The sequence below is a fragment of the Cyclopterus lumpus genome, chromosome 19, assembly GCF_009769545.1.
Source record: "Cyclopterus lumpus isolate fCycLum1 chromosome 19, fCycLum1.pri, whole genome shotgun sequence".
Lineage (NCBI taxonomy): Eukaryota > Metazoa > Chordata > Actinopteri > Perciformes > Cyclopteridae > Cyclopterus > Cyclopterus lumpus.
The window spans coordinates 9899392-9912116 of NC_046984.1; the positions used below are offsets into that span (position 1 = coordinate 9899392).

General features: G+C 37.3%; 2 protein-coding genes across 2 annotated transcripts; both read right to left on the reverse strand.

Annotated features, from left to right (window-relative positions):
• Positions 1 to 1119: 1119 nt before the first annotated feature.
• Positions 1120 to 5313, reverse strand: muc13b (mucin 13b, cell surface associated; the record flags this gene model as incomplete). The annotated part of the gene is made up of 10 exons (XM_034559313.1): positions 1120 to 1378; positions 1607 to 1886; positions 2051 to 2135; positions 2629 to 2666; positions 2871 to 2916; positions 3026 to 3154; positions 3767 to 3930; positions 4050 to 4108; positions 4604 to 4713; positions 5196 to 5313. Coding segments are annotated over 10 exons (1248 nt in total), but the record flags the coding sequence as incomplete, so codon positions are not given.
• Positions 5314 to 5401: 88 nt separating this feature from the next.
• Positions 5402 to 8280, reverse strand: LOC117749005 (melanoma-associated antigen E1-like). Its single transcript, XM_034559186.1, has 2 exons — positions 8178 to 8280; positions 5402 to 6557 (listed from the first exon to the last, which is right to left on the reverse strand). Exons 1-2 carry the CDS (start codon positions 8230 to 8232, stop codon positions 5434 to 5436), a joined length of 1179 nt encoding a protein of 392 aa, XP_034415077.1. The 5' UTR covers positions 8233 to 8280; the 3' UTR covers positions 5402 to 5433.
• Between the last annotated feature and the right edge of the window lie 4445 nt (positions 8281 to 12725).

A 12725-nucleotide genomic window follows, 5' to 3' on the forward strand; every position in this document is an offset into this window, starting at 1 on the left:
CTGTGTGATGATCCTGTCATCACTGTACGATTACTTGTATTGGTTATACTCTGGCGCCCTCCAGTGACAATATAACAGACAGCATTGCACGGAAGGCCCACTTCTAATTGTTAAGGCGAAAAGAAAGAAGAAGAAAAAACATTACAAAAAGGAGAGTAAAAAAGAAAGTGGGGTGGAAATATGTGTCATGCCCCTGTCAGCTGTAAGGTTTACAAATATATGTTTTCAATTTAATGTTATCATCTGTGGCCCAATAGATGGCGCTCTGAGACCCACCCAAAAAGAAGAAGAAAATATTTGACAGAATCCATGAAAAAGTGGAAAGCCCTTTTTATGATAAATGATGTACTGGTTATGCATGTTATGGTTAAAATCATATATATGAGAGACAATGACAAACTTATACAATACAATAAGTGGTATACATTTTTAATTTTTATTCTTGTTGAATACGAGTTTGGTATCATTTGGACATGAAAGTGGTTACAAATAAACAAAATATACATTCAGTTGTACAAAATTGAACATCAAACTATTTTAATGTAAACATTTAACACAAATTATACTAAAATATATAGAAGGCTCTAAAATGCCTTAATTTGAAGGTATAACTCATCAAATTACAGTGAAAGAAGAAGAAGAGTGCAACAGAAAATTGTTACTCATTATAAACACAACACATATTACAGACACAATTACTACCTGTAAATTCATCAATGAGCGACACATAGTCTGGGCAAGACAATGATATCTAACAACTCATAATTTCTGGGTTTCAATGCCATTTAATAATTAAACATTCTTAAGAGAGTGATATTTAAATTGATCAACAATTAAAATATATAATAATAAACCTGGGAAAAGACCTACACTATATCTCATATCATTAACTTTAACAAAGGACAGGAATTATTTATGACATCTTATAATTGGTTGAATAAAGTTCACACTACGGCACATTTCTTCAGCCTTCGCACAAGACCTATGCAACCATTTTGCATCTGTGTATACAACTCTGACCATAATGGTGTATTAATGGTATTCAGTTATCTATGCATACAAGATGAAAAATAATAATTCTGAGGTGTTTCCAACAAAACCACAGCCAGTTTTTGATCTGGGCAAATGTCACTTTAGGATAAATCTTTGTACTTCCCCATTAATTGAACCGTCTTCCATTGTCGTGCATGTAGTAAGGGTTGCTGTTGCCTTGGCTCTGAGCATACGGGTTGATCTTAGGTTGATTCTGGGCATAGGGGTTGTTCTGAGGTTGATTCTGGGCATAGGGGTTGTTCTGGGGGCGAGCCTGAGCATATTGGCCGCCCTGAGGTCGAACCTGAGCATTTGGTTTCATGTCATCATGGTCGTCGTAGAACCGCTACAATGAAAAGAAAATGTCTTCATCAGAGAATTGCAATACCAAGCATGCATGTCCCAGATTTTCTCTTTTCCTACCCTGCTGAATATTTGAATTTATTTTCTGCTCAGCATTCTACTTTCTGTTGTTTTTAGACAGAACTTTGAGAATTGTAGAAACTCAAGTTTTTACATTACATTACATTAAGTAATAACATAAGTTTTTAAACACAAGAGTTGCTTCTCTCACCGAGTTCCTCCCCGCAGGGATCAGGTTTTGTCGGCTGTTACTCAGATTCATCTCCAGGTTGGTTCTGCTGTCCCAGTTGTTTGTGGTGGTGGCCCTTGGGATCCTAGGCACCCCAGCATTGGCAAAGGCTGACAGCCCGTTGGTTGGCCCATTAAACGAGGCCGCCTGGCTTTTAGCAAAGTTGCTATTAACCAATGATTGCTGGGCAGGAGGGTGGCTGACGTAAGGCTTACCCATGTCAGCGTTTGTGTCCTGTGTCTTGGAGCTCTTCTTTACGGATCTAACAAGATAATAAAACAGCACACATGACTCTCTACTGTTACTATCTGCATTATCATAATTAATCTGATGTGTTGCATAAAAGTTAATGTGTAGCGTAAGAAACATGACAAAGAAATGGCACAGGCAATCATGAATGGGTAAATGAATAGATGAGAAACTCACTTGCATGCATATGGCAGAAGAATGAGTGTGATGAGCAGCATTATCCCAAGCAAGGAGCCGACGATGACCACCGCCAGCTTCCATGCTAACAGAACACAACGACAAGGACGTCAATAACAAGGCTACGCTAATAAAATATGTCCTTTCAAACAAAATCTATAAAGTGATTCACAATAAAGGCCAACCATCAAACTGTGTTTACACTTCTCATATGACAGTTATAAAGCCTTTCCAGAGGGAGAGGTGTGAAATTTGAGAAATTGCCTCAAGTGATTTCAATTTAGTCAGCATTTAAAAATATCGCAGAAGGCTTGCAAACAAATTCCTTGGTTTCTGACAGCATGGAAATGATTTAACAGCAAATACAGTTGCTATAGATAAAGAATATATGCAAACATCACTGGGCATGCATACGTACATTTTCTTACGTCTAATATGTAGCAATATTGTATTGCAGCGAGTACATACAGTGCATTGCATTTTGTATAACTTTTATCAAATATTGATTTTACTATTTGTGATTTTTTCTTTGCCATTTTTGCCTTTTACTTTCAAACACATTTATACTGTATACTCACATTCTTTGCAGTGTACACCAGAAAAACCAAAATCACATCTGAAAGACAGGAAGAATGATTCGGTTTATGATTTCATTTATAACCAAGCTTTCTATAGACACAGATCATATTTGCAGAGCCTCTCATCTTCCCACTTCTCACTATGATCTACATGATGTGTTGTCAAAATATAATTAGATAGATGATTAGATTGACACTCATTGTTATATTTTCAGAACATGATGTGAAATTTAAACACTCACCGTTCACATGTTATGGAGTCGCTAGTAGTTGAACCGCTAGCACAAGCTGCAAAAGTAGAAAAGGTTGATAGAGTTTAAGCTTTAGATGAACAAAGGTTATTATAACACACACAAACCCACACCGTATCTCTTTCTCACGAATGAATTACCCTTACCAATGCACATTCTGGTACTGAAGGGTGTCTTAATGTAATTCGGAAGACAGGTACAGCTATAGGATCCATTTCCTGCTTTGCAAGTTGAAGTCTTATCATCACAGGGATTGTTAAGACACTGGTCCGTGCCTTAAGATTAAGGGGGAAAGAAGACAGTCAGTACACCTAACTCAAATAAGTCTTACAGAGGTACAAAATAAAAAATAACCACATTATTTAAACAGATATGAATGTTCAGTATGCTGGTAGAAGTTGAGAAATGGCATTGTCAGTAAGACATTATTGGCTCTGTTATGATACTCTATATGTAAAATGCTAGAGGGCCTTGAAATGCATGTGTAATCAGATTTTAACATCAGTTTGGCAGTTTTTAGAAGTTTCAACTCTTTGGTCGTCTTCACCAATAACCTACATTATGTTAAAGAATGATGGGCCACGATGTCACAACAATAGGAGGATTTACGTTTAAGCACCAAGAAACTGCTGAAGGAAATAAAAAGTACACTCCACAACAACAAAAACTAAACAAATGACATAATATAATAATAATAATAATAATAATAATAATAATAATAATAATAATAATAATCAATGAAATGTATTGTGCTGAATGGTTGTTCTGCATTTCAAAGCCCTAACAGTGACATTTACATTACATTTACGTCTTGTTTGAGTATTATCTAGATACAATTCATCCTTCAAACAAGATAAAGAACTGACGTACTTGAAAGATAAACTTACTATTAAAAGTTGCATTTGACAGTAGACATTTACAACCTGTGGCATTTTTGAACATTTCTTCAACTTCTTCTGTATTGATGTCAGCACTTTCTTTGAAGATGATGTCTACAGTTGCATTGACCCCTTTCTTTGACCTCAACCCAAATTTCCCTTCATAAGAGACCCTGTAGACACAAATCACACTTAATCATGATTATGTTCTGCCATAATTAAGTGTAATATGCTAACAGTGTGCTGCAGGTTCTATATTGACAGACAAATGATAAAAAAAATTGTGACTTACAGCTCACTGAGTCTCACCACTCGAGAGAAACCACCAGAGCTGTTGAAAACTTTATTGAGCTGTGTTTGAGGAGGAGAAGAAAATCAAATTTTGTTTAGGACATCATCTGATCGGGAATAGAAAGCTTGTCAGTTGAACTCTACAGACAGTTTTTTAGGGTATTTTTGCATGAAAAATATCAAAATGTGTTTAAAGGAGGAACATTAAGAATTCTTATTATGATACAACTGGCATATAGACTTTAGTTATAGTTTCCTGTAGGTTTAAAATTAAATATGTGCATAAATCCCAGGGGGACTTGGTGTTCATTGCTGCCTCCTCCACCTGGTACTCTCTCCGGGAACCCCTTAGATATTCTCACTCACTCCTGTGAATACATTTTAAAGCGCTACACAAATAAAATATATGATTATTAAATATATGTATCACTATTAGTAAAGAAGATGAGGAATATGAAAAACACAGAAGCAATTGGTTGCATTACCTGAAAAGGCCTTAAAATATAATACTAATAATAACAGCCATATAAAAAGAGGAGAGAACGTATTGCTTACCAATATAGTAATTTTTGACGAAACTTCTTGAAATTCTGGTGAATCACTGAACGACATATTTGTTTCGTATGGTAAGTCCGGCAGACCGAGTTGTCCAGGGAAAACTTTGGCTTGAAAAGGACAATATCATGTTAGAGAGGTTGTAGATACACTCCTGTCAAAACCTTTCATTGAATAGTTCAACAATTTAGGAAATTCACTTTCTTGCTGATCAATACTATAGATGAGAAGACACACCCAATCTCATATCTGTCTAATGAATACAGGCTACATTTAGACGTAAGACATGTATGACACCCTCTCTTGATTTAAGGATGTCAATGGTTCTGTCGACGATATAGTCCCAACTAGCAGGTTTTTATCATTTTCTTTGCTGATTAAATAAACAGACTCTAACACCTTAATTAAGAGGCGCTGGAAGATACACTTCATGCATCTGAGAAAATTACAAATAATTGACTACAGTAACTTGTGTAACAGGGATCTTATAAATCCCACAGATACATACAGGCCTACAATTTGGTATGATCATTTCTTAAATCCCTTTCTCATGGAGTAACAATCTTATGGTGGTACGCAAACAAATACTCACCAATCACACATTTTCTGTTAAGATAATCATAGTCATCCCCAGCCAAACACAAGCATACAAAGGTTTGATTGCTACGAAGCTCACAGGCGCTCCCATCTTTGCATGGGTTTCCATCACAAGGCCCTTTAAAGTCAAATTAATGTTAAAAAACACAAAACGCACACAACAACAATTAGTATTTACAGCATGGCACAGTGACTAAAACAATGACATAATGGAAACAGAGGAAATAACGGTTTTAACAGATGGAATTACCTTGAGGCTTTGTAGGAACTGGTGTTGTTGTTCTAGCAGGTGTTATGGATGGACCATCCAAAGTAGGCTCACTTGCTATTGTAGGTGTTATGGTGGTAGTGGGCTCACCTGCTAGTGTAGGTGTTATGTTGGTGGTAGGCTCACCTGCTAGTGTAGGTGTTATGTTGGTGGTGGGCTCACCTGCTAGTGTAGGTGTTATGTTGGTAGTGGACTCACCTGCTAGTGTAGGTGTTATGTTGGTGGTGGGCTCACCTGCTAGTGTAGGTGTTATGTTGGTGGTGGGCTCACCTGCTAGTGTAGGTGTTATGTTGGTGGTGGGCTCACCTGCTAGTGTAGGTGTTATGTTGGTAGTGGACTCACCTGCTAGTGTAGGTGTTATGTTGGTGGTGGGCTCACCTGCTAGTGTAGGTGTTATGTTGGTGGTGGGCTCACCTGCTAGTGTAGGTGTTATGTTGGTGGTGGGCTCACCTGCTAGTGTAGGTGTTATGTTGGTGGTGGGCTCACCTGCTAGTGTAGGTGTTATGTTGGTGGTGGGCTCACCTGCTAGTGTAGGTGTTATGTTGGTAGTGGACTCACCTGCTAGTGTAGGTGTTATGTTGGTGGTGGGCTCACCTGCTAGTGTAGGTGTTATGTTGGTGGTGGGCTCACCTGCTAGTGTAGGTGTTATGTTGGTGGTGGGCTCACCTGCTAGTGTAGGTGTTATGTTGGTAGTGGACTCACCTGCTAGTGTAGGTGTTATGTTGGTGGTGGGCTCACCTGCTAGTGTAGGTGTTATGTTGGTAGTGGACTCACCTGCTAGTGTAGGTGTTATGTTGGTGGTGGGCTCACCTGCTAGTGTAGGTGTTATGTTGGTGGTGGGCTCACCTGCTAGTGTAGGTGTTATGTTGGTGGTGGGCTCACCTGCTAGTGTAGGTGTTATGTTGGTGGTGGGCTCACCTGCTAGTGTAGGTGTTATGTTGGTGGTGGGCTCACCTGCTAGTGTAGGTGTTATGTTGGTGGTGGGCTCACCTGCTAGTGTAGGTGTTATGTTGGTAGTGGGCTCACCTGCTAGTGTAGGTGTTATGTTGGTAGTGGGCTCACCTGCTATTGTAGCTATTGTTGGACCACCTGTTTGGGTTAAAACAGCAACTTATTAGCAACTGCTAATGCCAGCCATCCTGGTGTCATGAAATAATATGCAGAAATAGAAACATACACATCTTTACAATACAGCAGCATGAATTATTATCTTTTTTCCTAGGATGTCGAAGTCATGACCCGCCCTACTCTGACTGGCTTATTTATACCCATTGTCTTTGTTGTTTGTGTTAATTAGGTTTAGGCATGAGGATTGGTTATAATTCAAATAAGAATATCAGGGTAAGCCGAGTAGATCGGATCATGCCTTCGCCATGCCACCCCCAAACACCTGTGTACTTGCGTCTCAGTGTAAACACAAAGCCGAATGCTGAAAGAACAGCCCTCAAAATGCCTTTGTTATTTGTAGTCATTGTCAATTTAAATAAAAATATATATTTGTATATTTGTACAACTTAATTTGTATCAATAGCTACAAGAAACCAAGTTAACTTTTATGTACAAATTGTGGAAGTATATTTTGAACGTAGGCTTAATGTATTTAATGAAATGTACACAACAATTTATTTGAAGTGGGATTTTTTGGTCCAGTTCAGGCACTAGGTTTACAGGCATTGCTTTTTATTTACCTGAAGCTAAAAAGGACTAATCACAGCAAAGGATAATTACAGCTTAAAGATCCAGCTGTTTACTATGTGAAAGACTGTGCATTGTGGTTTCATTGTTATTATAGTTAATATAATTGGATCATTAGGTTAGTGGCTTCAATAGTAACTAGTGCCACAGACAAATGTTGCATACGTTGATGTTGAGACAGTGATTTAGCTCTCAGATACAAAAGTGTCAGTTCAATGACACATTTAGAACCAGTTTATTAGCGTGTGCCAACTCCAAAAAACATCAAGGATTTCTGAGCAGTATGTCACATTTATACTGAGGATGTAAGGACATGTTTGAAAACATATCAAACAAAGACACAAAAAACACATTTTTCCTTTTTATGTATGCAAATTGCATACAAACAAAGGGGCCAAATATGATCTTTCACACTAATTAGGTCCTTTCATATGAATCCCAAAAACTAAAAATAACTGTTTCCATGTCTGCCTCATAACTCTCATTTAGGCTTTAAACATATAAAGCATGAACTAGACTTGAGGTTTTTAGGGGAACAATGAGACTTCCTTATTGGAATAGACTGCTAAAGGATGGGAAGATAACAACAAAGTCATAAAGTACAGTCAGATTGTCTGCACAATACTTAAATATTAACATTTGATGTGCACTTTTTTAACTATTGGTTTCTGAGGATCTGGATGTCTGGATTTATTATTTGTAACAAAACTGAGATAAAAAACATTAAATATGAAAACAACAGGTTATTGAGAGAATAGGTACACTAGTATGAGGAACAATGTTCAGATCTCAGTCTGCATTATCACTTTCCATTTTTCACTTGCACGAGTATCATTGGATTTAGATTTAATAAACCATACGATGAATCTTTTTTGCCTCTATGTTCTAAAAGACAGGAATATTTCCCTCGATGATAATAAAATGCTCCTGTATTCCCCTATTCCACTTCTCAGAGACTAACGACTGACAAAGATTCTTTTAAATGTTTAGGTATTTAGAGTAAATGTTACTTACCAAAACTGGCCCCAACTAGCCAAAGGACAAAGAGCAGTTTGAATTCTCGAGCCATTGCAAAATAACTTAATGACAAACCTTCACCACAAGCAAGCCAGAGAGGGCTCTGAGTAGACGAGGCTTGAAGGCTCAGGTGTCATCAACTGGAAGTTGTAATCATTAGCCACTCCTCCGAGGGCGGCACTGTGTGCCAAAGTACCTTTACCCCCAGAAAGGAAGACTCGTGGGCCTACTTACTAACAAGCCCTTTATTTGTTTATTAATCGTCGTATAGATCTCCATCTGTTTGGTTGTTTCTGTTAATCTCCAGAAAGTGTGCCAGATATAATCCAAAGAAGCGCTGGTATGGAATTATTTTAGCAACCACTTACTGAATCACCAGGAACCATCTTAAAATTACACAATAGAAGATGGTAACATAACAAACAACAACTTTAAATAACATAACATAATAACCATTGAGGTTTTGGATTATGATGAAAATATGATTTGTGTTAAAGCTATCAGTTCTTCTAAAACAATGTGTTTTCTACCAGTCAACTCATTGCTCATCACCAGAGTCTTCCACAAGCTGCTCGCTGAATAGCTTTCAGTCTCAACGAAACGAAAAAAAAGACTGACAGCTGTCAGTGTTGCAGACTTTGCCCCTTTCTTGCTAGATTTAGCAACTTTTGGACCTTGTGCTGCTCGCTGCTATCATTGGAAAAGAGGTTGCAACAAACATCTTAATTATGTATATGTCTCAAATGTAATTTACATCTTAAATAAAGTACATACTTTCCTGGCTGAATTTATCTGCATAGCTGAAAGCATGTAAAACTGAATTGGAGGATTTGTACAAAAAGAACCAAAAAACTAAAATACTACCTCACTGTAATGGCAAACAGTGCACGTTTACTTGCTCAAATACAAAGGATATGTTGTGCTTCTTTCTCGAGCATTTAGCACTTTTTTTCTTACATCTCGGCCTCGGACATTATACGTAACTTATGGAGGGCGTAATGAATGAGAGGGACAAAGATTACATTCCTTGCCAGTCATTTTATGAATTTATGAAAATGATTCAACTCACTTAGAGCTGCCTTATCGAAAACTAGGGGGCCAATAAAACTGGGTGGGACAAAGGATAACGTGACCTTTGATACAATGACGTCATAGGATGTGAGATCTTGGTGTTAAACAGTTTAACAGCCAAAGAAATAAGGTTGACATGACATCAACGTGATATTTGGAACATTTGGAAAATCAAAGTGTGTTTTACACCTTCCCCTTAAGATTGCAAAAAAATATTTTACGGTTCAATGAGAAGTGAGCTATCGTTCCATCACCACCAGTACAATTATATTATCTTCAAGTTGACTTTGATCCCAGATGCAAATCTGAATGAACACAAGACTAAAGTCTTGTTCCACTTCAGCACCATCAGGTATATGAGCCGTGTGATAATGCGTCAGTGGAAAAAGGGCTAAAATTAACTAAAGATAAAAACAGGTGTGTTTTACAAACAGAAACTAGTCTGTTTACACAATTTGGGGCTTCCACATGTATCTAAAATAACAATACTTTTTTATAATAATAATAATTTAAGAGTCTTTTGAAAAATGTCTGGATTGGAACCATCCATCCATCCATTTTCAATACCGCTTATCCTCATTAGGGTCGCGGGGGCGCTGGAGCCTAAACTTATTTTTAATCTGTATGTCAAATTATTGAATTAAATAATGCAAATAGAAACAAATCATATAGTTAAATATATAAATACATCATTTAAATAATACTTTTGTAACTTGGGTTCATCTTATTATCACTTATTTTTTTATTTTTTGTTTCAGAGCAGATACCGCCTTAATTCCTGGAAGTTTTATGAATATGTCACCATCGGTGCAATCAAAACGCAATAACTGCCTCTGTGTCCTCTTGCACACTGTGAGTCCAAAGTGTCATGACCACCCTCAACCCCACCCAACCTGCTGTTCAAGGCAATGACGGTTGTGATTACAATTTCAACATGATGTTCGTGAGCGGGAGGGAGGAGGCAGGAGGAGGAGGGAGGAGGAGGAGGGAGGAGGAGGCGGGAGGGAGGACTAAGACTGGAGAAGTGGCAGTGCCAGTCATTCCCCTGAAGACCCTTGACTCTGAACACAAGGCTTTTACAAGGAGAGACGACACAAAGTAAACAAGGGCAGAAGGAGGAGAATATTTGTTCACACCAATTGCACTGCAACGTCATGGTTCAGTTATGAAAATGGGTGACACATAAAAGTACGTTAAAAGTCAGCGTACTAAAGTATTGGTATCAAAAGTCTAAATACTTATACAGATTGGCCCATTTTAGACTAATGTATATTATATTATTACATTATAATTATTGCTGCATTAATAATAAACCACTTTAGTGGTGTGTGTGCGTGTATAAATATATATATTAGAGTAGAAATATTACATCATCATTTATGTATATGTTGATTATATTTTATATTATTCATCTGAACATGTAAACTAACTTAGAAATATTAAGTAGCAGAAAATACATGTTTCTCAAAATTGTTCTTCGATGCAGTAATTGAGTAGATGTACTCGGTTACTTTTTTCCAACTTCAGTGGTTATCAGCAGAATATCTAACTTGCCTACGTGTAAGCACATTTTGCATATTTGGTGGTTGATTGCCTGAGATTGCCTGCTCTTAAATGCTTAAAAGCCAAAAATATATTGAATGACAATGTTTTTAAAATGATGCCTTTCTACAATATTTGCACATGACAACTAGTGTGTGGTTTAGATCAGGGCAAGATTGTGGTTATGGCAAATAAACTCAGATTAATTTATGGATAATGCCAGGAAACTATAACACTTGGGATAGACGTTGTTTCTAACTTATCTGGAGATACTACTTCTAATTTGAGGCTACTGAAACATGTCAAACAGTGCAAACGGTTGAAGCTGCTGGTCTTTACCAAACAGAAGACAAAGAGCCAATGGCCATAAGAACTCTACTTTATGTCTGAAGATCACAACTGGTGGACTACAGCTCCATCCTCTGGCTGCACGGCCTCGTGTCCAAACAATAAGATGATTCACCGTCATCTTTTTATCCATCAACGTTCTGTCTGTAACGCAAAAATAGAAAAACGTTTAAGAGGCCGAATAAGTTTGTTCCCTGAAACACCACATATAAAAAAATATTTTTTACGAATGTACAGAATGATTTTAACTATCTTGTTATTATATATCTATTGCCTTACTTTATCAATACATTATCCTTTTTAGTTTGTGTTTTCTAATTCATTATTCTCTTCATATTATAATCTAATTGACAGACTGCTTTCTGTCTCATATGCTGCTATCTTTACCAGGACACCCAAGCTTATAAACAACAATTGTTTTAACATGTTTACTATTATCGAGTAATTGCAAAAAACAATACTTTGTATCATATTTTAGTGTTGGAGAATGTGCTTTCCCCCCTCCCCTTTCTAAATTACGTAAACAATTATATTCCATTTTTTCCGCTATATCTTGGATGGTTTCTTGGCGAATCAGTGCTGTTGAAAGACAACAATCACACAGTGTACTTTCTTTTTTAACAAAAAGTTTTATTGGCTTCTCTAATTCGTTCATCATCTCAATAACAGGTACAGCCTGGGAAATCATATCACAAGGGGTCTAGAACAAATAAGACAAAGGGATGGGGAGGCCTCTGCTACAAAATTTGGTATTGAGGTGACAGTCAGAAAAAGCCATACAAAAATGTCTTTATCATGCATACTGGAGAAAAACTCAAAAGAAATTGAGAACACACATTTTTAGTGTTTTTGTACATTTTGTAAACAATATCCTTCTAGAGATCATATCAAAACACATTATGGCAAGTAACAAAAATAAGGGATATAATTGAGAAAAATGAATGTTCTATGAGGCATCTAGAATGCAACACTGCTTGGCGTGGATGTTTAACAGAAAAAGAAAAGAAAACACATTTGCATTTTGACGAGTCATTTGCTCTATAATTGTAAACACAGGCAGTGTTAAATGATTATACAATATGTCGAACCTATACTACAAATATTTCCACTACATACATGAAACGTGTGTCCCTGCTTTTACGCTTTAGTGATATGAGGTATATTTAGGTCAATCTTATTGTCTTGTTTTTTCTCCATCTCTCACCCACTCTTTTTCTCTCCATTAAAAGCACAGTGTGTGTGTTTGGAGTGAGGTGGATGGGTCAGTCTTTGTTCCCTGTGATCTGAGCAGCTTCAAAGTCTCTTGGCTGTGGAGCTCACAGACATAGGAAAGGGAAAGCGGCGGGGTGGGGGAAGTTGGCTCACAGGAAATCAACTAAATTAAATATCAACCCTGGCTGCCGGGATAGAATGGCTTTAGCCACGGAAGACAAAGAAGGCCATTGTTTATTCTTGCGAGTGCAGGGCTGCAATTTGGGGCGAGGGGGTGGGTATAACTTAACTTTTTTGTTTCTTAACTGTATTATTGAAGCAGTTTCTTGCAATTACTACAATAGTGAGGTTAAAGAAAATCATAAAAAAGTA

Bases quoted from the DNA above. Each gene is read 5' to 3' on its own strand.
- LOC117749005 (XM_034559186.1), bottom strand. From the start codon at position 8,232: ATGGCTCGAGAATTCAAACTGCTCTTTGTCCTTTGGCTAGTTGGGGCC. The intron at 6,558-8,177 runs GTAAGTAACATT...TAACCCAAACAG, and splicing joins GCTAGTTGGGGCCAGTTTTG to GTGGTCCAACAATAGCTACA.